This window comes from Anthonomus grandis, chromosome 6, assembly GCF_022605725.1.
Source record: "Anthonomus grandis grandis chromosome 6, icAntGran1.3, whole genome shotgun sequence".
NCBI lineage: Eukaryota > Metazoa > Arthropoda > Insecta > Coleoptera > Curculionidae > Anthonomus > Anthonomus grandis.
Window position 1 is genome coordinate 19,391,174 of NC_065551.1, and position 24,359 is coordinate 19,415,532.

Here is a 24,359-nt window from a genome sequence, read left to right on the forward strand (position 1 = left end):
TAGATGGAGAATATTAAAATGTTATGGATGTATATTTTTTATTTTTTTTTTGTTGGGTATAGTATGATGGGTACAGGATAGGGTGTCCGGAAAGTCAACGACAATACTGAAGGGGCTGATGGAGTAACTCATAAGCACCCAGAAAAATATAAAATGACCTTAGTAAAAAATCGATGATTTTCGAGATATTGGCACTTTAATGGAAGTCACCAAAATCCTAGTCTTGGATCAGATTTTCGATTGTCACGCGTAAAAAATAGATATTTTTTAGTTTTTTTTTTAATGTTTGCAACACTGTATAGTCATTTTACTGATCAAAGACAAACATTAAACTAAACATTCAAAACATTTAATAGGACATCTATTCTAAAAGAAGTATTACTTATTTTTATTTTTAATAACTTTGACCCCTCATACTGGACCAAAGTATGGCAACCTGGCTAATAGCTTATAAAGTTGGCTTATATAATCTACTTTCAAAATTATACAATTTATTAAAAAAAAAACGGTTACTGTTATTGTGATAGAGTGAAAGATAAATCTAATCTACTATATGAAAAAAAGAAAACAAATTCACAATTGTGTTATGTTCAAAAAATATTTTTATTTAACTAAGAAAAAAATTAAAAAATCCAATAATATAATGGAACTGTCTAACACCAACGCGAATGCATCGTGACCTGGCAGCGTTAAGATCTGGGACTGCGTCATTTATTCGCTGCCGTAATTCAGCAATATTATTTATTGGTCTTGCATAAACTTTTTCTTTTATGCAACCCCAGTTAAAAAAATCGAGGAGGTTTAGGTCTGGAGACCTGGGAGGCCGTAAAATTGGACCAAGTTGGCCGATCCATCTGTTGGGGTAAGTTTGATTTAAATATCGAAGAACTTCAGGGTCATAATGTGCCGGGCAACCATCATTTTGGAGCCACAATATTCGGCGACTGGAAAAGGAACTTCTAAAAGAATTGGTAGATTGTTTTGACAAAAACCTAAATAAGCCTGCCAGTTCAAATTTTCTGGTAATTCGAATGGGCCAATTAAACGTTCGTTCAGAATACCGGTCCACAAGTTTACTTTAAATCGGTACTGCGATCAGTACTTTCTTCCCGAATAGAGTGGGGATTTTCCAACCAATTGTGCATGTTCATAAAGCCAACCTTTTTGAATGTACTCTCATCCGACCACAGTATATTATCTAAAAAATTCGGATCCTCTTGATTTTTTTAAGTCTCGAGGCACTCTCTTTGCACCCGTTAACATGATGTGGGTGATATTGAAATCGCCTAGTGATGTCGTTTACTACCGATTTCGGTATCCCTGTTCTTTCGATTGCTCGTGCCGAATTTTCAATTTCTTCTAAAATTTGGTCAACATAATCAATAAGACGTCTTCCCTCTCGAACATGAGGAGCATAAGGCATCCTGCCTTGGAAATATCAGCGGTGAACATTAATAGATACACGATAATCAGGATATCAGGCCAAATTTGGATATCTTTGTTGATAAAGGCTAGATGCTGCTAGAGCATTTCCTCTGCATTCACCATAAATAAGATGCATGTTTGCATTGGCGGTATACGGCAAGGGCATAATAAATGAACTCAAAAAGAAAAGGTAACAGAAACGTTAGGATACAAGCAAAAAAGTACTTAGTTCACGGAATACGGTAAACAAACTAAATTCCAAAAACGTTTGTTGTTTATTACTATGGTAAGAAAACCTTTGCTCTTGATGTTTCAATTTTTAAGTTAAAGAAATACATTTTACATAACTTAAAAATTTGTTTAGGTTTATCTTTCATTCTATCCTAACAACAGTAATCCGTTTTTTAAAAGATATTGGGTAATTTTAAAAGTAGATTAAATGAGCTTACTTTATAAGGTATTAACCAGATTATAATTTTTTGGTCCAGTATGAGGGGTCAAAGTTGAGGTATTAGAAATAAAAATAAGTAATACTACATTTTAGAATAGATGTCCTATTATGTTTTTACTGTTTAGTTTAACGTTTGTCTTTGATCAGTAAAATGGCAATTCACTGTCACAAAGCTATAAAAAATATCTATTTTTAAGGTGCGACTATCGAAAATCTGATCTAAGAGTAGGATTTTGGTGATTTCCACTAAAGCGCCAATATCTCGAAAAATATCGATTTTTTACGAAGGTCATTTTATGTTTTTCTGGGTGCTTATGAGTTGCTCCATCAGCCCCTTCCACACCCTGTATACAGGGTGTCCCGGTTCATGTGGGAAATCTCTCGGATCCAGGTAGAACATCGAAAAATAATACCGAACGTTCCTATAAAAAAATTCCTACAGGCCTTCTTTAAGAAGATACAGCCTCCTAAAGGACGCTGCTGGAAATTGGTTGTTCATAAATTACTTTTAAACTACCAGGTAGAATTTAATAAAAACTTTTAGGTGATGAACACTAGTAGGGACCTCTTAAAATGACATCCTTAAAATACATTTACCTTGTTTACTTTACCAGGGGCGGACTCGGTTGTACACTTTAATGCGTATATTTTTAACACCCTGTATGTTAAAGTCTAAAAAAAATAAATTTGGATACCTTGAACCCTAGGCTAAAAAAAAGGTACTCTTATTCATTATCGATAAAATGAACCGTTTTGGAGAAAAAACATAATAAACGAGCCAATGTTTTTTTTTTTTAATTTTTTTTTATGAGATTAGTACGCCAGTTATTCAAAGACCAGAAAATTTCAATGTAAGCCATTTAATTAAAAAAAATACATGTTCCTAAAAATACAGTAGTGTCCTAAAAAATACTTTTACAAAATATTTCTTATTTATTATGCATTTATTTCTTTTTTGTTATTCTTAAGATAAAAACTAAACATAAAAAAAACTAAAAAAATAATGTAAACCAATTGTATTGTACCTGACTTATTTATCGGATTTTTTGCATTTTTGAACGTATTATTGTTACAAACGTTGCTATACTCCAAATTTAGCAAATATCTATCATATCAATCTTTGTCAACATATTCATCCTTTATTTGATAATATTTTTTTAATTTTTGTATTTTTTGGTAAATTTTAATTTAAATTACATCAAAATATGGAGTTTACTTTTATTGAGTATGCAGATATGCATCTTATGTATGGTCTGGCGTCTTGCAATGCATTGGAAGCAAAAAGATTGTATGAAGAAAGATTTCCCAATCGCATTATTCCGGATCAGAAAACATTTCAACGTGTTGATTAACATCTAAGGGAAACTGGTAGGTTTCCGTTTTCCACTTAATGAGGTAATACTATTAAATTTCCTTAATGCAATTTTAGGATGTTTTGAAAAAAAAAAGAATTATGGTGGTCGGAGGAGAACAGCACGTACAGTGCAATTGGAAGAAAATATTTTAGACGCTGTAGCTGACACTGCTACAACGAGTACTCGAAAATTAGCCGCTCAGCTTCATTCGTCCAAAACAATTGTACATATGGTACTTCAAGAACAACTGTTGTACCCATATCACTTACAAAAAGTGCATGAACTACTGCCCAGAGATTTTGCTCCTAGAATACACTTCACAAACTGGCTGTTAGATCAGCAGCGAAATAACCCTAACTTTATCAGCACGATTCTTTTTACGGATGAAGCAGGGGTTAATTGAAAACTTACATAACTCGCATGTATGGGCTGATGAAAATCCCCGTGATACTATTATTTCTCATCATCAACATCAATTCCAATCAATAAATATCTGGGCAGGCATTATTGGCAATTTTTTGATTGGGCCATTTGAACTGCCACCACGTTTAAACGGAGAACCTTATTTGGAGTTCCTCCAGAACAATCTTCCAGATTTTTTAGAAGATTTGCCCCTTACAACCCGCCGAGATATGTATTTTATGCATGATGGAGCCCCACCCCATTTTAGCCTTGCTGTAAGACACCACCTGAATAATACTTTTGAAAACCGTTGGATAGGTAGAGGAGGACCTGTTGCTTGGCCTCCTCGGTCTCCCGATCTAACTATAGCCATTAGATTTTTATCTATGGGGTCACCTCAAAACCTTGGTGTATTCCACCCCAGTCGATACTCGGGAAAAACTGCTCCAAAGAATTACATTTCATCGTGATAATATAAAAAACAATCTTGGGTTATTGTGGCGAGTGCAGCAGTCCTCGATTCGTCGTGCCCGCGAATGTGTTAGAGTTCACGGAGCCCACGTCGAACCTACTTATGAAGTTTTTAATAATTAATTCTTTATTGCTCGTATTGAAGAATTTAACTTTTGTTTACATATTTGGTTTTTGGCATTTGTTTTTTCTAGTTTAAAAACATACACTCATCATAGGTTTTTTTAAAATTATTTTGTAAAAGTGTTTTTTAGGACACCACCGTGTTTTTAGGAACATGTATTATTTTAAATTAAATGACTTACATCGAAATTTCTCTGTTCTTTAAATAACTAGCGTACTTATCTCATTAAAAAAAAAATTTTAAAAAAACATTGGCTCGTTTATTATTTTTTTTCTCCAAAACGGTTCATTTTATCGATAATGAATAAGAGTACCTTTTTTTTAGACTAGGGTTCAAGGTATCCAAATTTATTTTTTTTCGACTTTAACATACAGGGTGTTAAAAATATACGCATTAAAGTGTACAACCGAGTCCGCCCCTGGTAAAGTAAACAAGGTAAATGTATTTTAAGGATGTCATTTTAAGAGATCCCTAATAGTGTTCACCTAAAATTTTAATTAAATTCTACCGGGTAGTTTAAAAGTAATTTATGAAAAACCAATTTCCAGCAGCGTCCTTTAGGAGGCTGTATCTTCGTAAAGAAGGCGTGTAGGATTTTTTTTTATAGGAACGTTCGTTATTATTTTTCGATGTTCTACTTGGATCCGCGAGATTTCCCACATAAACCGGGACACCCTGTATATGGATTTATAGATGCGAAGTTTGTAATATGGTAGAATTTACAAAATATTTAAACTGTTTAAATTTATCCTATTTCCTTGTTGTTAGTAACATCATGATAAGAGGAAGTATTTTCCAAAGATATAATAAATTTAAAAAAAAAACACATTTTTTGTAATTAGCGTTGATAAATAAAAAATTTAAAAACCATGATAAACTATCTCTAGGGTGCGTGCGTCGAGGCCAAGGAACAAATCTCCAGTGGAGGCGCCGGAAGCCAGCGGGGACGCGGCTTCCTCGAAATCCCGCTACTATGAGGAGCGCTCTTACAGGGACCGCGAGAGGGAAAGAGAACGAGAATCCGGCCGGACCCGCGAAAACGATAGAGACAGAGAACGGGAGAGAGACAGACGCGAGGAATCTCACCGTTCCAGACACTAGCACTAAAAAAAACATCTCTCGTCTCGTTCTTTTTCATTCAATTATTTTCTTTTCATTTTTTTTTCATTTAACTATCAATAGTTATGCAGTAATTAAGAATTTATATAATAATTATGCTTATTATGTATCTAATCCAGTAAGAATGGTTGTGCACCATTGGTGTTTTAAAGTTTTTCATTTATGTTCGAGTTTAAACTTACTGGTGTAACTTGTAGTAGTCTTTTAAATCAGAGTGCAACAAATATGCATTTTAACATTAGATTTTAGTTGAAACCGTTCACCTAAAAATTTTAGCAACTCGGAAAGCAGATTGGATTCCCCATGAAGAAAGAAGATTGAAAGAAGAATGTATGTTACGGATTAAAAATTATTGCAAAATACCGTTTTATGTGTTTAAATCACCTGGTTCCTCTTTTTAGTTTAGTTTTTTCTTTTAATTTTTTATGTTAAGTGTAAGTTAATTTTTACTTAGTGTTGGTTTTAAAAGATTATTGTACTTAACAGTCTAATAGTACATATATTTGACTGAAGTAGAGTTTAAAGTGTAATAATTTTTATATAATGAGTAATAATCGAATATTTATAGTAATTTGTACTTTTTATTAAACGGTTTACCATGCTTTGACCTTAAACTAAAAATATATTTTCCGGTACATTATATGTACACTACCGGGCAAAAGTGTAGAAACAAAGTGTCTTTTGTATTTATTTTTATATTAGTGTATTTGATCATTAATTTTTTATTTTTTTTAAATATAATTTTGTTTCTAGTCTTCAGTACCTCAATAAAAAAAAAAAAAAAAACAAGTGCCAACTAATATATATTATTCTTGTTTTTACAGGGGACAAAAGTGGAGAAACACTATTTTTATTTATTTTTTATACACAATCTATTAGTTGTACATACAAAAGACTAATAATGTGTAGCAAAACCCTTATTTTTTATAACTTCAGCACACCGACTTCGCATAGAGTTCATTAGGCTGTCAATATAATCTGCTGAAATGGAATTCCACTCTTGAAGAGCTGTGAACAAATCATCCTGGTTTCTAAATTTATCTTTATTTTTTTGTCTGATTTTCCTATCTAAATGGTCCCATAGGTTTTCTATCGGGTTTAGATCCGGACTTTGTGCGGGCCATTTCATAAGGGGCACATTGTTGTCTTCAAACCATTTCTTTACTACTTTTGCGGTATGCTTCGGATCGTTATCCTGCTGAAACGACCATCGAAGCGGCATATTTTCTTCTGCGTATGGAAGCATATGATCCGGAAGAATTCTTAAAAATTGAAATCTGTCCATTTTTCCTTCAACTTTTTTTAATGGTCCTACTCCTGATCCGGGAAAGCAACCCCAAACCATGATATTGCCTCCTCCATGTTTCACAGTTGCCCTGGTGTACTTTGAATTAAGTCTAGTATTGGCAGGACGACGAACCCATTTCATTCCGTCAGATCCGAATAGGCAGAACTTACTTTTATCAGAAAATAAAACCGTTTTCCACTTTTGGGTTGTCCAATCAAGATGTTCCTGTGCAAATTGGCCGATCTATTCTTTTTAGAAATAAATTGTTTTTTGGCTGGACGACGGCTATAAAGTCCAATTTTAGTCAAACGACGACGAATAGTACGCACAGATACCGAAACCCCAGGTATTTCATTATAAATTTCTGTGGCGGGCATAAAGGGATGTTCTGTTGCCAACATTTTTATTTTTCTCTCAATAACTTTATTCGTTTTCCTTGGTCGTCCATACTTTGGACAGGTATTATATTTTTTTAAAGCACCAATAGTTTTTGAAACTACGGATCTATTACCATTAATTTGCCTAGCAATTTCACTTTGTTTTACACCAGCTTGAAATTTTGAAACAATTTTCGGAGATCAATACTCAGATCTATTCCGCGAGGCATTTTGCACAAATCGTATATAACAGTTTAACACTCAACGTTAAGATCAAACTAATGATAAATAATCACTTTAAATACCAAATAAGATTTGTTTAGAATGTTTATTCACTTTTGTCCGCATAAAATAGCATAAATAATTTTTTGATCAACTGATAAGGTAAATACAAACAAGAAGGATGTGTTTTTATGCTGCGATAATAGAGCTAAATATTTTCTACTAAAAATGTAAAATAATATCTTGTATGTTAAGATGTTATTGTTAAATTTGTAAATGTTTCTTCACTTTTGGCCGGTAGTGTATATTGAATAGTCAACTCTTAATTATTTTTCTTTCATTTGAGAATTAAAATGGGAAATGATTTTCGGAAGAATAATAAATAAAAAATTACTTAACTGCGCTTGTTCCTTAGTAATTGCATTGAGTACACTTTTTTTACCAAATTATTAGGTAGAAAAAAGCGAATTCTAATAAGACAAATGTTATTTCTCCAATATAGTGTATTTTTGCCAAAGAATTAAATGGAACCAAATTTAAATCTACATATTTAAGGATTTCATTCTAAAGTACGCCATAAAAAATGTTATTTTTCCCCACCCTTTTTGTCCCTAGAAATCTTACGATTTCCTTATTCTATAATTAACAAATATATTAAAGTACTTCATTTATCAGAACTTTCATATATTTTTGTTAATTCAAATAATACCCTGTACTGTAGTAAAACATTCATAAAACAAAGCCTTAATTAATCGTTTTTACCCATAAAACTTCGGTGTAATGAATAAGACTGAATATGCACATCTCATGCAACACAAAAGAAGGTAACTAATGGTTGTGATAATTGGTTTATTTTTTTAACCAGAATTACCTTGATGTATCTTTTTATAATAATTTATTTTATTCATAGATGTATAACTCAAAAATAATAAATTTTTCAAAGAAAATTGGCTTTTTATGTAATCTTCGTAAAAACGGTAACGTTTTTTCAAGGTAAGTAAAAAACTTGCTTAATATACGATTTAAATTAGCTCCCGAAGCACCCAGTTGATAGATATTTATTAATTATAATAATTATGAGCAATTATTTTTATCTTGCACCCTAGAGTTGTTGGTTGGTTTTTAGCTTCTGTCCCTATGAGGTGGAGGGAAGCTAATAAGCTGTTCAGAAATAGTTCTTTTTATTGGCTTCCTTTTCTTATTTATTTCAGCTAGGGAGCCAATTTTCAATGAAATATAAGTATCGACATATACAGGGTGTCCGGAAGCTAGATGCAATCCTTTAAGGGGGTGATAGCTGACTTAATTTCCAACATTTTAAGCTAAATATGTGTAGGTCGAAATTTGTTTATAAATTTTTTATGGCAATTTTTGTATTTTTCTCAAGAAATACCAAAATTTCACACTTAAACGGTAATAGAGCGCAAGTTACAATTAGTATCGGAGTTTCAAAGTTTATTTTGTTTTGTCTAATGTGTATTAATAAAAATACGATCAATTTCAAGGTTCTGTGTAAACTTATTAGAAAAAATAGATATTGAAACGTAAAAAATAAATATGGAGTTAAAATAAAAATGCTTTGTTTTATGTTTAAATAATTGTTATGAAAATGCTTTCGTCGTTCAAGCCTAAAATATGCCTAGCTTCTGCCCTTTATTTTAAGATATCACTCATGCCGATGCCTGGCCAATTCTCAGAATTATGGCCTCTTTTGTGCGGCAGGTCATGTAAACAAACCTTACTGGATTGGTTTTCTATTATGGAACAGTTCAGGTAAATAAAAAGTAATAAAAACAAAATTAAGCAGAGGTACCTAATCGTAGATACTGTAGGGTAAGGGGTCCCTAGTAGCGTTGATTGAAGAGGCGATTCCCTTTTCAATCAACGCTAGTAGGTACTTTGGGGTGGGGTTACAAGTTAGGTACTCGCTTAATAAATAAAAACGTGTGATTTTAGCCTCTTGTTGTTTAGTTTCACTCTCGCCTCTAATTTTGTAAGATTATCAACTTCGTACTGACTGCATCCACTGTTTTTTAAATCGAGTTTCTGCCCGTTTTATTAAACAGTATTGTAAAATGGAATTTACCTTAGAACATTGAAAGGCCTTTCAATGTTCTAAAGAATTTACCAACCAAGAGTACGCTGACATTGTCTTCACATATGGACGCGCTAACGGTAATGAAGCTTTAGCACGACGCTTGTACCAGGAACCTTATCCAGATCGGAGGTTGCCAAACTTCAGGGTGTTTCAAAACACCTTTCGCCGCCTTACTGAAGTTGGCATTGAGAATAATCCGGCACGTGGAGTCAACCCTGGCCATAATAATGTAGAGATTGAGGAGCAAATACTGGAAGCTTTTACCGCAAACCCTACTGCAAGCGTCAGAAAAGTAGCTGAATACCTTGGCCTTTCTAGTCTAGATGGAAGGTGTGGACGACCATGAAGAAAGATGGACAGTATCCCTTTCATCTTACGGGGGTGCAGGGCTTACAAGAAGAAGACCCTGTAAGACGAATTCAGTTCTGCCGCTTTTTATTGAACATGGACATCGAGGACCCGCTATTCTTAAGAAGTATCTTGTGGACAGACGAGTCCAATTTTTCCAGGGAGGGTATTACCAACTTTCACAACCTCCACGAATGGGCTGCCAAAGATGCAAATCCGCACTGGAAAATACAAATATTATTTCAGAACAGATTTTCGGTCAATGTCTGGGCCGGAGTAATAGACAGGACTATTATTGGGCCACATTTTCTACCAGAGAATTTAAATGGTGCCAACTATTTAGATTTTCTACAAAATGATATCCCCGTTCTTCTAGACGAAGCTGGATTATTGGAACGAGAAAGATCAGTAATCTTTCAGCAAGATGGTTGTCCAGCGCATTGGTCCTTGGCTGTCAGGAATTACTTAGACGACTGTTGGATCGGTAGAGGCGGAACCTTTCCTTGGCCTCCTCGATCGCCTGACCTAACTCCGTTGGATTTTTTCATATGGGGACGGGCAAAGGAGCTTGTATACACCACCGAAATAAGAACAAGAGAAGAGTTGATTCGCAAAATAAATGAAGCATTTGACAGGATGAAAGAAGACATAATATGACCATAAGAGTAACCACCACCGAAGTAACAAAAAGGGCTCGTACCTGTATTAGAAATAATGGATCGCATTTTGAACATGAACAATAAATAGTTTAATCAAAATTGTGTTTTATTTAACATTAAAACCTAAAATAACCCCACAATCGGGGCTCTAATGCTTAGTAGGCTTATGAGAGGTCTCAGTCTAATAATTTTTGTTTACATGACCTGCCGCACAAAAGAGGCCATAATTCTGAGAATTGGCTAGGCATCGGCATGAGTGATATCTAAAAATAAAGGGCGTTTCAATGTCTCTATTTTTTCTATAAGTTTACACAGAAGCTTGGAATTGATCGTATTTTTATTAATACACATTAGACAAAACAAAATAAACTTTGAAACTCCGATACTAATTGTAACTTGCGCTCTATTACCGTTTAAGTGTGAAATTTTGGTATTTCTTGAGAAAAATGCAAAAATTGCCATAAAAATGTATAAACAAATTTCGACCTACACATATTTAGCTTAAAATGTTTGAAATTAAGTCAGCTATCACCCCCTTAAAGGATTGCATCTAGCTTCCGGACACCCTATAGAATAATGAGCAACTATAAAGAATATATTAAATAATCAATGATATGGAAGTAAACAAAATTATAGCAAAAATACAAAAACACAACTTTACAGACAATTTCAATATTTTAGTTCGTAACGTGAGTTTTAACTTACGGAATTTACTTTAACAGTAGTTTACAATTATAATAATAATATATATTCAGCAGATAATACATTCATACATTACAAAATAACAAGCGCTTAACCGCTAAGAATACCCAATGGTATTTTAAAAATACTGTGCGTACATTTCCTGTCTATCCAAATTAATTAATTAAAATAAAAACAATTTTTAAGAAAATAATATATAAACAAAAGTAATTCAAAAAATAAAAAAGAATTAAATTTAAAATAAAATTAAATTAGGGGAAAGAAAGGGAAAAAACAGGAAGAAAAATAAACAGTACTATGTGTATCATACTAATCAAATGACGTTATCATCTAATATCCAGTCGTGGATTCGACTTTTAATTTTGTTATAGGGTTTATTTCTGCGTTCTACGGGAAGTTGATTATAGATTTTTGCTGAGGTATATGTTAAAGTTTTTTTACATTAAGTTTTTGTGCTCTTTGGGATAGTTACATTCTTATTTAAAGCTTGTCTAGTGTTCTGATTGTGAGATATGAAATTTAGTAGTGTGGATTCTTACACAGAAGCCTAACCACTGCTTTCAAGTAAATTTGATTTACTTGCAACAATCTAGCTTCTCTAAATAAAATTTCCGAGGAATACAATTTTGGTTTGTTAAACATTACCTTCAGAACATATTTTTGGGTAATCATAAGAGGTTTCAGGATAGTCTTACTTGTTCCGCCCCATGCTGTTATGCAATAGTTTATAATTGATTCAACCAGAGCTTGATAAATGGTCGTAAGGGTCTTTGTTTGCATAAATTGTCTTACGAAATTTATAAATAAGTTTTTGAACTCGAGTGAAAATATACTCAACATGGTGGTGTCACTTTAGATTTTCCTCCAAATAAACACCTAAATATTTAACCTTGGTCTACCTTTTTATTTGCTGGGTGCAAGAACATTAAGTTGCCACAGTCCTTTTCGTGTAATGTGATCTCTTTTAATGTGCTAGATGTTCTTGAATCTACAGAAAAGCATAGAAAGCTTGACTTTTCTGAGTTTAGTGCTAAATAATTTAAACCAAGCCAAGTTTTGATTTTTTTCATGGAAGACTCCGCAACAGTCTTTACATCCTTCCAAGACTTTTCCTTAATCATTATTGCGGTATCATCTGCAAAACACACCATGCCAACTGCAACAACTCATTAACATATATAGAGTACAATACCGGTCCAAGGACAGTTCCCTGTGGCACACCATATTCTACCAACCTAGGCAAACTGATACATCCATTTATTTTAGTGCTTTGGGTTCTTTGGTTAATGTAACTTTCAAACAGGCTGTAAGGGATCCCTCGAATCATAATATTTTCCAGTTTTTTTGCAGAATATCATGTGTCCAGTTTTAGCGGAATATCATGTATCACAGTGTCGAATGCTTTGCTGAGGTCCAGAAATATGGCCATGCACCTCTCGTCACATTCGAAACACTTTCCTATCTGTTCTGTAATACAATTCACCGCATCTTCTGTACTTTTATTTTGTTTAAATCCAAATTGAAATTTTGACAAAAAATCATTTTTTTCTAAAAACTGGTTAAGTCTAAGTTTCAGGCATTTCTCTATGATTTTTGAAAGATTACTGGTTAAAGCTATGGGTCTATAATTACTAATAATTTTTTTATCTCCCGATTTATGTAACGGGGTTATAGTGGCATTTTTGAAAATTCAGGGAAAAATACCAGTCTCATATATTAAATTTACAAGATGTAGAATTGGTTTAATAAGGTATTTATGATACTTTTTCAAAAATAGTGCAGGTATTTCGTTAGCCCCGGATGCTACATCAGTCCTAAAAGTGCTTATTAATTGAATTAATTTATTTTCCGTTATAGTTATTTTTTGGATTATTTTTTGGGTTTAAGCTGGCCTGTCTTGGATTTTTAATTTTACCCGCCATAATTTTTCCAATTGTGCTGAAATAGGAATTAAAAGCATCTGCTTATAATATTATCGTCTCCCGCAATTTCACCACCAATTACAGCTGCATATTCGCAGACCGATTAACAAAGATATATGCGGGTGTCAAGATTAAGTTCATTAAATGCTCTCATCACTCTGATGATTGGCGAAAAGATTTCTGTAAACAATGTTAGTTGGATTTTATTGCAGATGCAGAAAAAAATTTCTAGAGAGACAATTTTTTTTCTAATTTTGGTTTAAAAAACTAGTGCTGGTTATATGTAAGTGACGTCAATTTGTTATCTATAGTACATTGAATACTTTAATTGGCTAATTAAAAGCATTACGATTCAACTCCCTGGTGTCTCATTGTGCTGGAGACTCGTAAAGAATGTTAATAAGCTGCTTCTAGTCCCATAGCTATTTCATATTTATATGCAGTTAACTAAATATATAGGGGCTTATTCTGGCAAAATATGTAGGACTTCCTAATAAGTTGATCTTCTAAAGTGCTGGTCTCTTGTAAGGAATGTCAACATGGAATCCAATATTTTAGTCTGCTATGAACTTTTATTATTAATCCCAAAAATATACCATTAAAATAAAATATTTCAAAGCAAGAATGTATCCTAGTAATCTTTTTAATGAATCTTAATTTCTTACTGTAGAACAGTTATTTTTGAAATCTATTATATATGTTTAAATCTAAGCATTTCAGATGTAATACCCAACACAAGTTTGGAACCAGAAATGTTACTAATCAAAATATAACCTTAGCACAGGTGAAACTAACAATTTTATTACGACATATATGTTTTTTGGGTCCTAAGCTTAACAATAGGTTGCCTCTAACGTTTAAATTAAAACCCTACATAATAATAAAAAGACTAAAAAATAAATGGATTATAGATAACAACATAAATCTGGAAAATTTGTAAAGTTATGTATGAATGGTGCATGTCTGAGTTGAATTAATAGTTTGTTGAGTTGAGTATATAATTGTAATATAAAACAAATATTTTATTATAGATGCCTTATTATTTAGTTTTAACTGTATTTATTTTCTGGTTTGCACACACTGAGTTTTAAAATCAATTATGCAGCCAATTTATTGTAAAACTATTGTTATTGAAATACAGTATACTCGCGGTAACGTGAACTTACGATTTTATGAACAACTCATTAATGTGAACACCAATATTTTTCCATGTTAATTCTATAGTGTGAACAAACCCATATTTCGATAATGTGAATTTTAAGAAATCTTTAGTAATCCTGTGTACTTGTCTAGGCTTGTTAGTGGATATTGGGTTTACGCATTTGAAACGTTGTTTGGTCATTTAGTTGATGTTTATTAGATAAGAGAGAGTGTCGCATCTTGCGCAGTGGCCTTTTAAAATGGTTAAAATTAATAAGAAGTGTTTAACTCTTTATGAGAAATAAAAAAATTTGGAAGAGCACAAAATGGTATGAGTGTTACTGCACTAGCAAAGAAATATCAAAAAGCAAAATCAACTATTTGTGCAATTAAAAATAAAGAAGAAAAAATTCTAAAAGTTGTTGGAGAGAGTTTAAGACCTAATAAAATAAAAAAATGCACTTTAAAAAGCAGAAAACCCCAAGATAGAAACTTTGCTGTATAAATGATTTACCAAACAGCGTGAACGAAATTTGCCAGTTACGGGTGGTATGCTTAAAGAAAAGGCTCTAGATTTACATAGAAAATTAAAACTCAACGATAAATTTAATGCAAGCGATGGATGGGTTCAAAAATTTAAATGGCGATATGGTATAAGGCTGCTTAAAATTGCAGGTGAAAAGTTGTCCTCGCAGCCTTACCTTGTAAATCCCTTTATTGAAGGCTTAAGAAAAAAGATGAAGCAGCTTAATCTTAGTGAAGATCAAATTTATAATGCAGATGAGACGAGTTTATATTAGAAGTTATTGCCAGATAAAACCTTTTAGTTTAGGTTAAATCATTTTTACAAAGCAAAAACCTTCCTTTAAAAGCCGTTCTCCTCTTAGACAATGCCCCTTCGCATCCACCGGCAGAAGAATTAAAAACCTGGTGGACACATTTTTGTTGTCTACATGCCCCCAAATGTTACACCATTAGACCAAAATGTTTTGCGAATAACCAAACTATTTTACAGAAAAGGCCTATTAAGTGCAATTGTATCAAAGGGTCAAGGAGTAGCTGAGGCCCTAAAAGTTATAACTTTAAGAGATGCAATTGCATATGGACTGGCAAAAAAACAGAGCTTTCAGTAATTTCAAAATGTTGGAATAATATTTTGGGAAAAAATTTGGAGGAGGATGACCTACCTTTAGCTCGACTCAAAGAGATGTGGGAAAATGATGTTAGAGCAGCTGCAGTTAATGAAACCATTACATTGCTTCAAACAATTGAACAGGTATTATTTAGTTAATCCTTTTAATTTTCGATTTTTCGAAATTAAAAGAAGAAAGTCTGTAATAGTTTTAGAATTTCATTGAGATATGATATGTTTTTAGATTGATTATAATCCCAAAGACATTGAGGAATGGAATACAGACGCAGTGGAGCTCTTGCAGCCTTGAAAATTGTCACACAATGGGCCAAACAAAACTATGTCGACATAAAGGACATCAATACACTAAAAGGTTTAGAAGAAAAGGCTGTAGCCTTAAACCTGTCGCAAAAAAAGTGCAAACAAAAATGACCTCTTTTTTTTTAATAAAACTTTTGTATAATGCTTAAAACTGTAATAAATAAATTTATAAATAAATACGAACATAAATAAAGTACAATGTAGTTCCTTTTTATTTTAATTTTAGCTATTTTTAATATAATCTCCATAATGTGAACATTTCAGTAATGCGAACTAAGTCGAAATTTTTTGAGTTCACATTAACGCGAGCCTACTATATTATTTTATTATTTTACCTAAATCTGCTCTACCAATCTCACCGGTTTTTTTATAATGCTAGTTACCTGTAAAGAATGCTAATAAGTTAGATAAGGCTGAACAATAAAAAAAAAAGAAATCTGAGCAGTTTTTCAAGGTGATAATTATCTATAAAGGATGTTAGATATTTGATTTTATTGTTGAATATTTGATTCCAAAGATTTAGCTTATAGTGCGATATGTATTATTAGTTGTATTTAGATAAAATTGTATACATAATACGATTAAATAATACTGTAGTCTATCAAAGCGCAAGTGGCCTATAATGAAGGTTAATGTACTCTATTGTTGTTCTTATATACGATTATATATAGATGTTGCTAAAAAAATATGATGGATTTCCTATCAAAATATAGGAGTTCCCAAAAAGACTATATAAGGGCATAGGTTTATTTATTTAACTACGGTACGAAAACTATTTGTAGCATGTCAAAAGTAAAAACAAAAAAATATAAATATAAAACCTTATACGACATATAATATACAAACAGGTGACATAATAAATATGTTAACGCTATATAAATAATATGAGTTGAGTGATGAACTAGTCGTGTAATTTGGCTGATTTGCAAGAATCTCTAAGAATTTATAAAAAATTAATACTGAAGGTAATCCCATTGCTCCCAATAGGTGAAAGAGTTACGACATGAGTCTAATGGCCACAAGTGCATGATAATTCGTACAGCCTTTTTTTGCATACAACAAATTCTCAATGCGCTCAAAGAACCATTAGTACCAGAAAGCACTTTAAAAAAATTAAAGAACTTACTGGCACATAATTCGCATGATAAAAAGAAAAACTGCAGGTTTCTGACATCTATTTTTGATATTTACAGGTACATTTTCCAAAATATCAGTGCAATAATAAATTCTATTTAATATTTTATAAAATATTAATAAATCCGAACTAGTCCTCCTCATTTTAAGATTACCGGTATTAAATATAACTTTTATTATCTTATAATTAATATGAAAATTCTGGTAATTTTCCAGAAAGCTAGGGAAAAATGCCTTTTGCTTAAAACTAGGGAAAAAAGCTTGAATTGCTTCCACATGGTTAGAATAAAAAAGACAATACAGGCGCCTTATATATTCAAGCCTGGAACGAACAATTAAAAAGTAGAGCATCTTGAAACAAAAGAGTCAATTGACCAGAGTTACGTGCAACAAAACCTCGATGGGATTACACATATCCTTATTGAAAACTTTATTGAGGCACAAATGTTAATTTGCTGTCCAATAAAACACCCAAGTCTCTCACAGATCCGAGAACTAAGCCATATATTGTGTAATGATTTGCAGTTAATCTCACAGAACGACCAAATGATATGCTCAAGCATTTTTTAATATTACGCACCAAACCATTTTTTACTGACCATGAGAAAACGCTATCAAGATATAAAAGTTGCGGATCTTATCACCTTGTACAATTTTAGGTCTTCTGCAAGTAATTAAAATTCTGAGTGACGAATAACACAACAAAGGTCATTAATAAAACGAATAAAATAGGCTTTGTATGGGAGCCCTGAGTTATATCGGAAAAGACCTTAATTTTATTATGTTTTAAGAGCATCTGTGCTTTTTATAACAGTTTTATATTTAGATACCTCCTATTTTTTTAGTTTTATAGCCTTTATTTAAGTTGTTAGAAGATTACCATAGAAGATTTTTCCATCTATTTAATCATTTCCTTATGCAAGGCATTATTTCATTTGTCAGCATGATTTATACTTGTTACTTTAAACTTTTACTTTTTAAAGGACCCAATTCAAATAAAACTTTAATTATTTCGATTCACAAAACTTTGTAAAATGAATTAATAAGACCGAGTATGCTAATGGATGTAATAGTTGATTTATTATTAAACCAGAAATAACTTGATGTATCTTTTTTAATAATTTATTTTATTCAAAAACAAATAGTAAAGAAAGTTGGTTTTTATGTTATTTCCGTAATAGTCGGAGCAATTTTTAAGGTAAGTAAAGAACTTTCTGAATATGTGAGTTAATTTACCTGTCAAATTATCCAATAGAAAGATATTTATTAATTACAAAACGAATACAAGAATAAAAACTTTTAATCTAAATCTACATATCTTCTGTATCGGATTCGGAATCTGCTTCCATGGCTTGTTTGGCGGCCCGCTCTGCGTCCTGGAAAACATCTTCGGGAACGCGTTTGTGGCACCCGTCGCTTTCCTTGCACACCCAAGACAATTCAAGCTCGAAGTTTTTGTCTTTCAGTTCGTCATGTACCAAGTAAATGCTATAAAATACAATATTTTCAAATGGTTTTTCAATTTTATCCAAATTCTTACATCTTGGCAGCTTCTTTGGTCAAATCTTTGCAAGACAAGTTGCCCAATTTCAATTTTTCTATTTCAGTTTTTGCTGACTGCTTCGCTTTCCCACTGGCGCAGCCAAGGTTGCCCTAAATATTTATTATTATAACAAAAACCCTTAATTATGTGACTAAGGAAAATAGTTAAAATTGAGCAATGTTATGTTACTCTCCCAATATTCTTTCCCTCTTTTACACAGGGTCTTGGATCCCTTGCAGTTTATTTTTTTTACAAATAAATAAGTTATATTTTCAAAAGTTGACTCATACAAAATATCCATAAATGCTAAGTGTTCAGTTTTGACATACAAGGTGAATGTAATTATAGACTACTCTATTGAATGAGAAGATCAATCATAGTAAGTAAGTAAGTAAGTAAGTAGTAAGGCCTTATCTGAGGTATGCCATAAAAAAGGAAAATTCAAAATTTACTTCTTTTAATTCTCTTTTCTATAGATTATTAAACATTTCTCTTTTCAATAAAACCAGTTTTATGGAACTTAGTATTATCAAGCACATTGCCTTCAACAATTGTCTTCCTCGTTTCTTATTAACAATTTATATTTTAAATAAATACAAACTAACAAATAATCTCATTCCTTGTTATATCAATAAAGCAGTACATAATTTTTTAGATCAATGTAATCTTTTGGTAATATATTGGCTAATCAGGGAAAAAACAAGAATAAAAGCATACATGGCCTTTGTTGATAAGTACAAAAACAGTAATATCACAGAAACTAGTGCAGCTTTTGTAAATCACTTGCTATCTGCCTCTCATTATTTTTTGTCAAATGTTGATATCCAAATACTCCATGCTTTCCCTAAGGGTAAAAAAGATTGACCTCTTGGAGAAAATGGAAATAACAAGAGCTGAAAAGAGTCCTGTTCTTGCTTGCATGAATAATGTATGTACTTTTAAATCAGATCTTATATTTAATATTTAAATTTGTACAAATATGGACATGTGCATATTAATCAAATGCAGAAAGTTAAAAAAAAGAATCTTTATAATATCTTTATATTTGAAAGAATAATGCATACCATCACTTATATATTTTACAATATTCTTCAGTATAAACACTGTATATTAATAAACCATATAAGTTTAATATTCCATGAAGTTGGTACTCTCCAAAAATTTTGTAAATTAATGTGCAAGTTAATTATTGTTTGTAAAATGTTCAATTAAATAAATAAATATAATACTTACATAACTGATTCCTGATGGATCAATAGTATACATTACAGGTTCACCATTTTCATAACTGGCCAATATAACACTGCAGCCATAAGGTCTGATGGCACTGTACAATGTGTAAGCATGCATATACATACTAACTCTGTCGTTAAGGTATTTTAAAGGAATGCTTACTCCATATTGTTGCCTGTATTCAGCTGCTTCCCTTCTGGCAATTTGGACAATTTGTCTGGCATCTGCTATAAGACCTGAGAAAGCCTAAAAAATAAATTACATTCTTGAATCTGGCTAGTTCTTCACTATTTAATTGCATTTCATTTTCATTTGTATCTTGATGATTAGCCCTTTGAGCAGTAATATTTTTTCTGATGGATTTTTAACTTAACTACTTAGGTTTAAAAAGGATTTTTTTATGAGAGGATTAGTAGTTAGTGCATTTACCATTTCAATAGTTATTGTATTATATATTTCAATTATGGTATGTTTATGATTTTCCAAAATGTCCAAAATGGCAATATCCACTGGAAACAACCAGATCCATCTTTTGTAATGATAATATATCAAGTGGTAGGTGCTTTTGTTGGCAAACAAATACATTTTTTTACTATAGGTGACACTTTTACCTCAGAGATATTATTAAAATGTATTTTTTTATTAAGTGAGGTCCTTAAGAAAGATTACAATGGTTGGTCACCCATATAACAGGATATTAAGGAACAAATCTTGGGTTCACTAGTATAATCTTGGACACAACAGATAATATCAAAAAAAACTGTAACTTTATAATATTTGTTGATGAATATCAGACATATTCCAATGAAATTGTACTTTTTTTTTAACTTAATCTCTTGCAATACTTGCAACATTAAAATGCAGAAAAACCACTTAGAAACTAGGAAATAACATTTACAATATTTATGATTTTATACCAATTAATTGGAATTAATATTAAAAAGAGGATTGCTTGAGTGCACCCCTATATGAAAATATATGAATATTTAATTAAACACATAAAAAACTGCCACAAGAGTGACCTTAACATTTAATTTTACTTTCCTACTATAAGGGCCAAATTATTGACTGGCTGGTAAAGTGTCTGGAAAAGTTATCCTGCTGGTAACATTAAAAATTGAATTATGAACTTCTTGTTTGTCTTACCAGCAGGATAATTCTTGCTTACCAGTAGAATAAGTTAACAACAAGCAAAAGCAGCATATAAAAGGTTTACCAGGAAATTTATAACCTCAATTTTTTTTAAAGAGTTGGAGCTTGCATAATTTTGCAACAAGTTTGTGTATAATATTCTAAATTTTGTTCTTAATCTGAGTATTTTGTTATTTTTCATCTGGCTAAATGTCTGTTTATTTAACATGATAATGCCCAACTTAAGGTTACACCCTTCCCTCACCTGCCCCTCTTTGCTGGCTATGCCACTGTTGTGTGACTGAGAAATGAAAAGAAAACATACATCTAAGAAATCCCATATACGAACATCAAATTTGATCCACAATATTCTGTCACTTACTATGATCCTTGTATCTTAAAGGCAGCCCCTCAACACTCAGTATTATTACATTATAAATTATTTCCTCATAGGTAGTAAGAGGTGTTATGGTTGCACTACCGCCACCAGTTTTAAATATTTCTTGTTTGTTTTTGGCTACTTTTTTTCATAGATCTTTTTTTATACCCTCATAGTTTGTTTAAAGATTATTTAGGGTTCGAAGCACCCCTGACATAGGGTTTTTTACATTAAACTCTCCTGTAAATTTTTCCCAGGCCTGATCTTTTTGCATCAGTTTTTTTTTATTCAATTGTACCCGCATATTGACTTACTAAATTACAGAGCAAAATAACTTTTTTTTCAGAAAAGTTTACCGACCTCTTTTTTTATCAGATTATTGAGACATCCTCTACAGAAATAATGTAAAAAGAATTGATTAAAATTCTACCAAATTCACTGCACAGTATACAGTTTCTAAAAAGCTGTGTACTGTGATTCACTGGCAAATGTCTGGTGGGATACTCACAAACAATTAGCCAAAAAGGCAAATAGGTATTAATGCTAGTACTAACAGAAAGAATATCAGATTTGGCACAAAACAAGTATACAAGTACCTATAACTATTATCACATATTAAAAACCAAACACTTCCATTATTTTTGTTTATTTTCTCAGGACCGGATATTCATAACCCTAATCTTTCTTTTTTTCTTAAGATTATTATACCGGCCACAACAATTATGTTGTTGCCAAACTGTAAACCTTCTGCTAGTTAACAACAGGTTAAAATTTCGTTCATAATTCCTCCTACAACTATTGGTAGGTTTACCGAGAGGATAGAATTTATCTGCCTGATAACACTCAGGATCTTTACCAGCTGGTCCGTAATTTGGACCTAAATGAGTAAATTACCTACCATGCCAATATGTTTATCAATATTGAAAATTCGTTGATTGGTGCCTGGTTCATGCAGTTTGGATAGAACCAGTTTCTCTGCAGCCAGAACAATGCCATCTTTCCCTTTTAGGCCAATAATAGTTCCACTGTTCTCTACAGCTTTCATAGCATATTCGACCTGGAATACTCTTCCATCCGGTGAGAATTGAGAAGCCGATAAATCATACTAAAATAAAATATTATAAAGTGATAAAGGAAGTTATTCTGTAATATTCAGGAGGGTTGGTTGATCCTTGTTATGTTGAAGGATAAGATATACTTTCTCTTAAATTATAATTACTTATTTGGTAATAAAATACTTACGCCTGTACCAATCGAACTCATTTTTGTTAAAAAATACTCTGAGTTGCCTCCAACAAAAAGTTAATTCGAAAATTTCAAAGTAAAGATGACAAAGCTTGTTTGCCGTAAGTTTTGAGGTTATAGGTATTTACACAAACGTCAGAGATTAGTTGTCAGTTTTCAGGGTAAGCTGCGTTTATACTGAAGTAAAGACTGAACTACTGCAACAATGCGGAATTTTTTTCTAAACGGACTGTAGCATAACCAATTAAGAAGTTTGGCTAATTATACAAAAACTAGTTGTGCATTATATTAAAAAAAATTCAAAATCAGCGTTTATAAATGAATCCAAAATATATGCAACGGAATAAAAGCTCTGGTTAACTTACATTAAAGGGGCCTTTACATGCGATTATGACGTTTACTGTATCACTTTTTTAGCCAGAAATAAATAAAAACATAAATATAATTTTTCTAAATGTAGAAAAACACTTTTATAATTTTATTGTAATCAACCCTAATTATGAAAATGCCGTTCATAAGTAAGCTAATAATTTTCGTAGCGGAATAAGAGCACGGGTTAACTTATTTTAAAGGGGCTTTTATATGCAGTTACAATGTTGTTATTCTTACAGTTTACTGTTTTTTTTTTATAAATAACTATACTTTTTTTTAGGAAGAAAATGAATAACTACAGAAATTACATTTTATTAAAATCAGCTAATAATACTGAGAATACAGTTTATAAATGAACAATTGGCGCAGCGGAATAAAAGCTCGAATTAATTCATTTTAAAAGCGTGGTTACATGCAATTTCGGCGTTTTCCGGTTGCAGTTTACTGTGTTGTTCGTTGATATTTATACTTTTGCAGCAAGAAAATTAATAAAAACGGGATTTTTTTGAAATCAGCATTAATATTTAATAAGCCTCTAGATTTCAAAGTTTAATATTGGGAGATGCACTTATTAGGCATTCTTTAACTAGACCACTACACTAAACTCGTATTTGGAAGGCTGTATTCTGCCAAGATAGGAATTTTTCTTTTATAAAGCGACACACATTTATTACGAGGAAACTCTAATTTTCGCAATTTTTAGGATAAAAAATCTCGATATAAAAGAAAAATAAAAAAAAAGATTGACTCCTAATGAGTATTTGAAAACAGAGGCCCAGTACTACAAGCGCCACTCTTTTCAATGAAAAAATTGTAGAAAATTTGAAAAACTAAATTTTGGAAAGATTTACAAAAATATTATTAACAATATTGTAATAATTGTATTGGTCCCTATGAAATTTTTTTTGGATATTAGAGGTTCAAATGTGTCCATTTTTCAATTACCATATAAATTCGACCCAAACATTTTCTAAAGAAATTTACAGGGTAATTTCAAAGTTGAGTCATTTATTTTAACTGCTTGTGATTCGTCAAATGGAGTTGATATACTAAAATCACCTATGTAAAAGTTGCGTATTAAAAAAGAGAATAAAATATTAAATTTGAAAAAATTATAATCATAATAAACAGATTTGTTTGATATTTTTAGTGAACGCCGTGTAAATTCGTACCGTTTTTTGTTTATCAAAATTTGTGCTATTGTATGGTTTTCAGTACGAATTTTTTGTTTGATAAGTTGTATCAGTCTCTTAATAGTGCATATTTCATTTGTCTGATTATTTGGTACAAATGTTTATAAAAGCAATGAACTAATGGATCCATGAAGAGTTGTATGCGGCAACGTTTCCTTTCAAAAATCATCCGGCCCCACGTATGTTTAGAATTTTAGTTATTAGTCTTCGTGATTTATAAGATATTTAATAGAATAACGAGGATGGCATGCTGGAAGAGCTGCTCAATCTGAAATTGAGAGAGCCATTTTAGAAATGGTCGAAAACGACCCATCTTTGAGTATTAAAACCAGCTCAAATTAAGGTTTCTCATAGTAAAATGTGGAAGACTATACGACAAGAATAGTATTATCATTATCAACACGGACAAGCGGTACAATCTGAAGATCATCCTAGAACAGTTGTATTTTGCCAGTGGTATTTAGAACAGTTCGACAGAAAGAACAGTTCGGTACACACGAGATAAATTGCAAAATTTCCTTAAAAATCATGTTTGAGCAGTTAATTTTTAACATATATTTTCATGAAATGTTT

General features: G+C 31.8%; 2 protein-coding genes across 2 annotated transcripts in view; one reads left to right on the forward strand and one right to left on the reverse strand.

The window, feature by feature from the left end:
- Positions 1 to 5,709, forward strand: part of LOC126737283 (cleavage and polyadenylation specificity factor subunit 6) — a 30,219-nt gene extending 24,510 nt beyond the window's left edge. The window contains exon 8 of the mRNA XM_050442111.1: positions 5,116 to 5,709. Within this exon, the coding sequence (XP_050298068.1) occupies positions 5,116 to 5,329 (214 nt within the window). The 3' untranslated portion in view covers positions 5,330 to 5,709. The remainder of the gene's footprint in view (positions 1 to 5,115) is intronic.
- A 12,089-nt stretch (positions 5,710 to 17,798) lies between these two features.
- LOC126737905 (proteasome subunit alpha type-3) lies at positions 17,799 to 22,379 on the reverse strand. The gene is made up of 5 exons (XM_050442992.1): positions 22,219 to 22,379; positions 21,875 to 22,081; positions 19,467 to 19,712; positions 18,231 to 18,343; positions 17,799 to 18,178 (listed from the first exon to the last, which is right to left on the reverse strand). Exons 1-5 carry the CDS (start codon positions 22,237 to 22,239, stop codon positions 18,001 to 18,003), a joined length of 765 nt encoding a protein of 254 aa, XP_050298949.1. The 5' UTR covers positions 22,240 to 22,379; the 3' UTR covers positions 17,799 to 18,000.
- Between the last annotated feature and the right edge of the window lie 1,980 nt (positions 22,380 to 24,359).

Excerpts from the sequence above, each read along its gene's own strand:
- LOC126737905 (XM_050442992.1), bottom strand. The coding sequence starts at position 22,239 with ATGAGTTCGATTGGTACAGGC. Across the intron at positions 19,713-21,874 it reads TTGATAAACATATTGGCATG|GCTTTCTCAGGTCTTATAGC; the intron begins GTAGGTAATTTA and ends TTTATTTTTTAG. Across the intron at positions 18,179-18,230 it reads ACCAAAGAAGCTGCCAAGAT|CATTTACTTGGTACATGACG; the intron begins GTAAGAATTTGG and ends TGTATTTTATAG.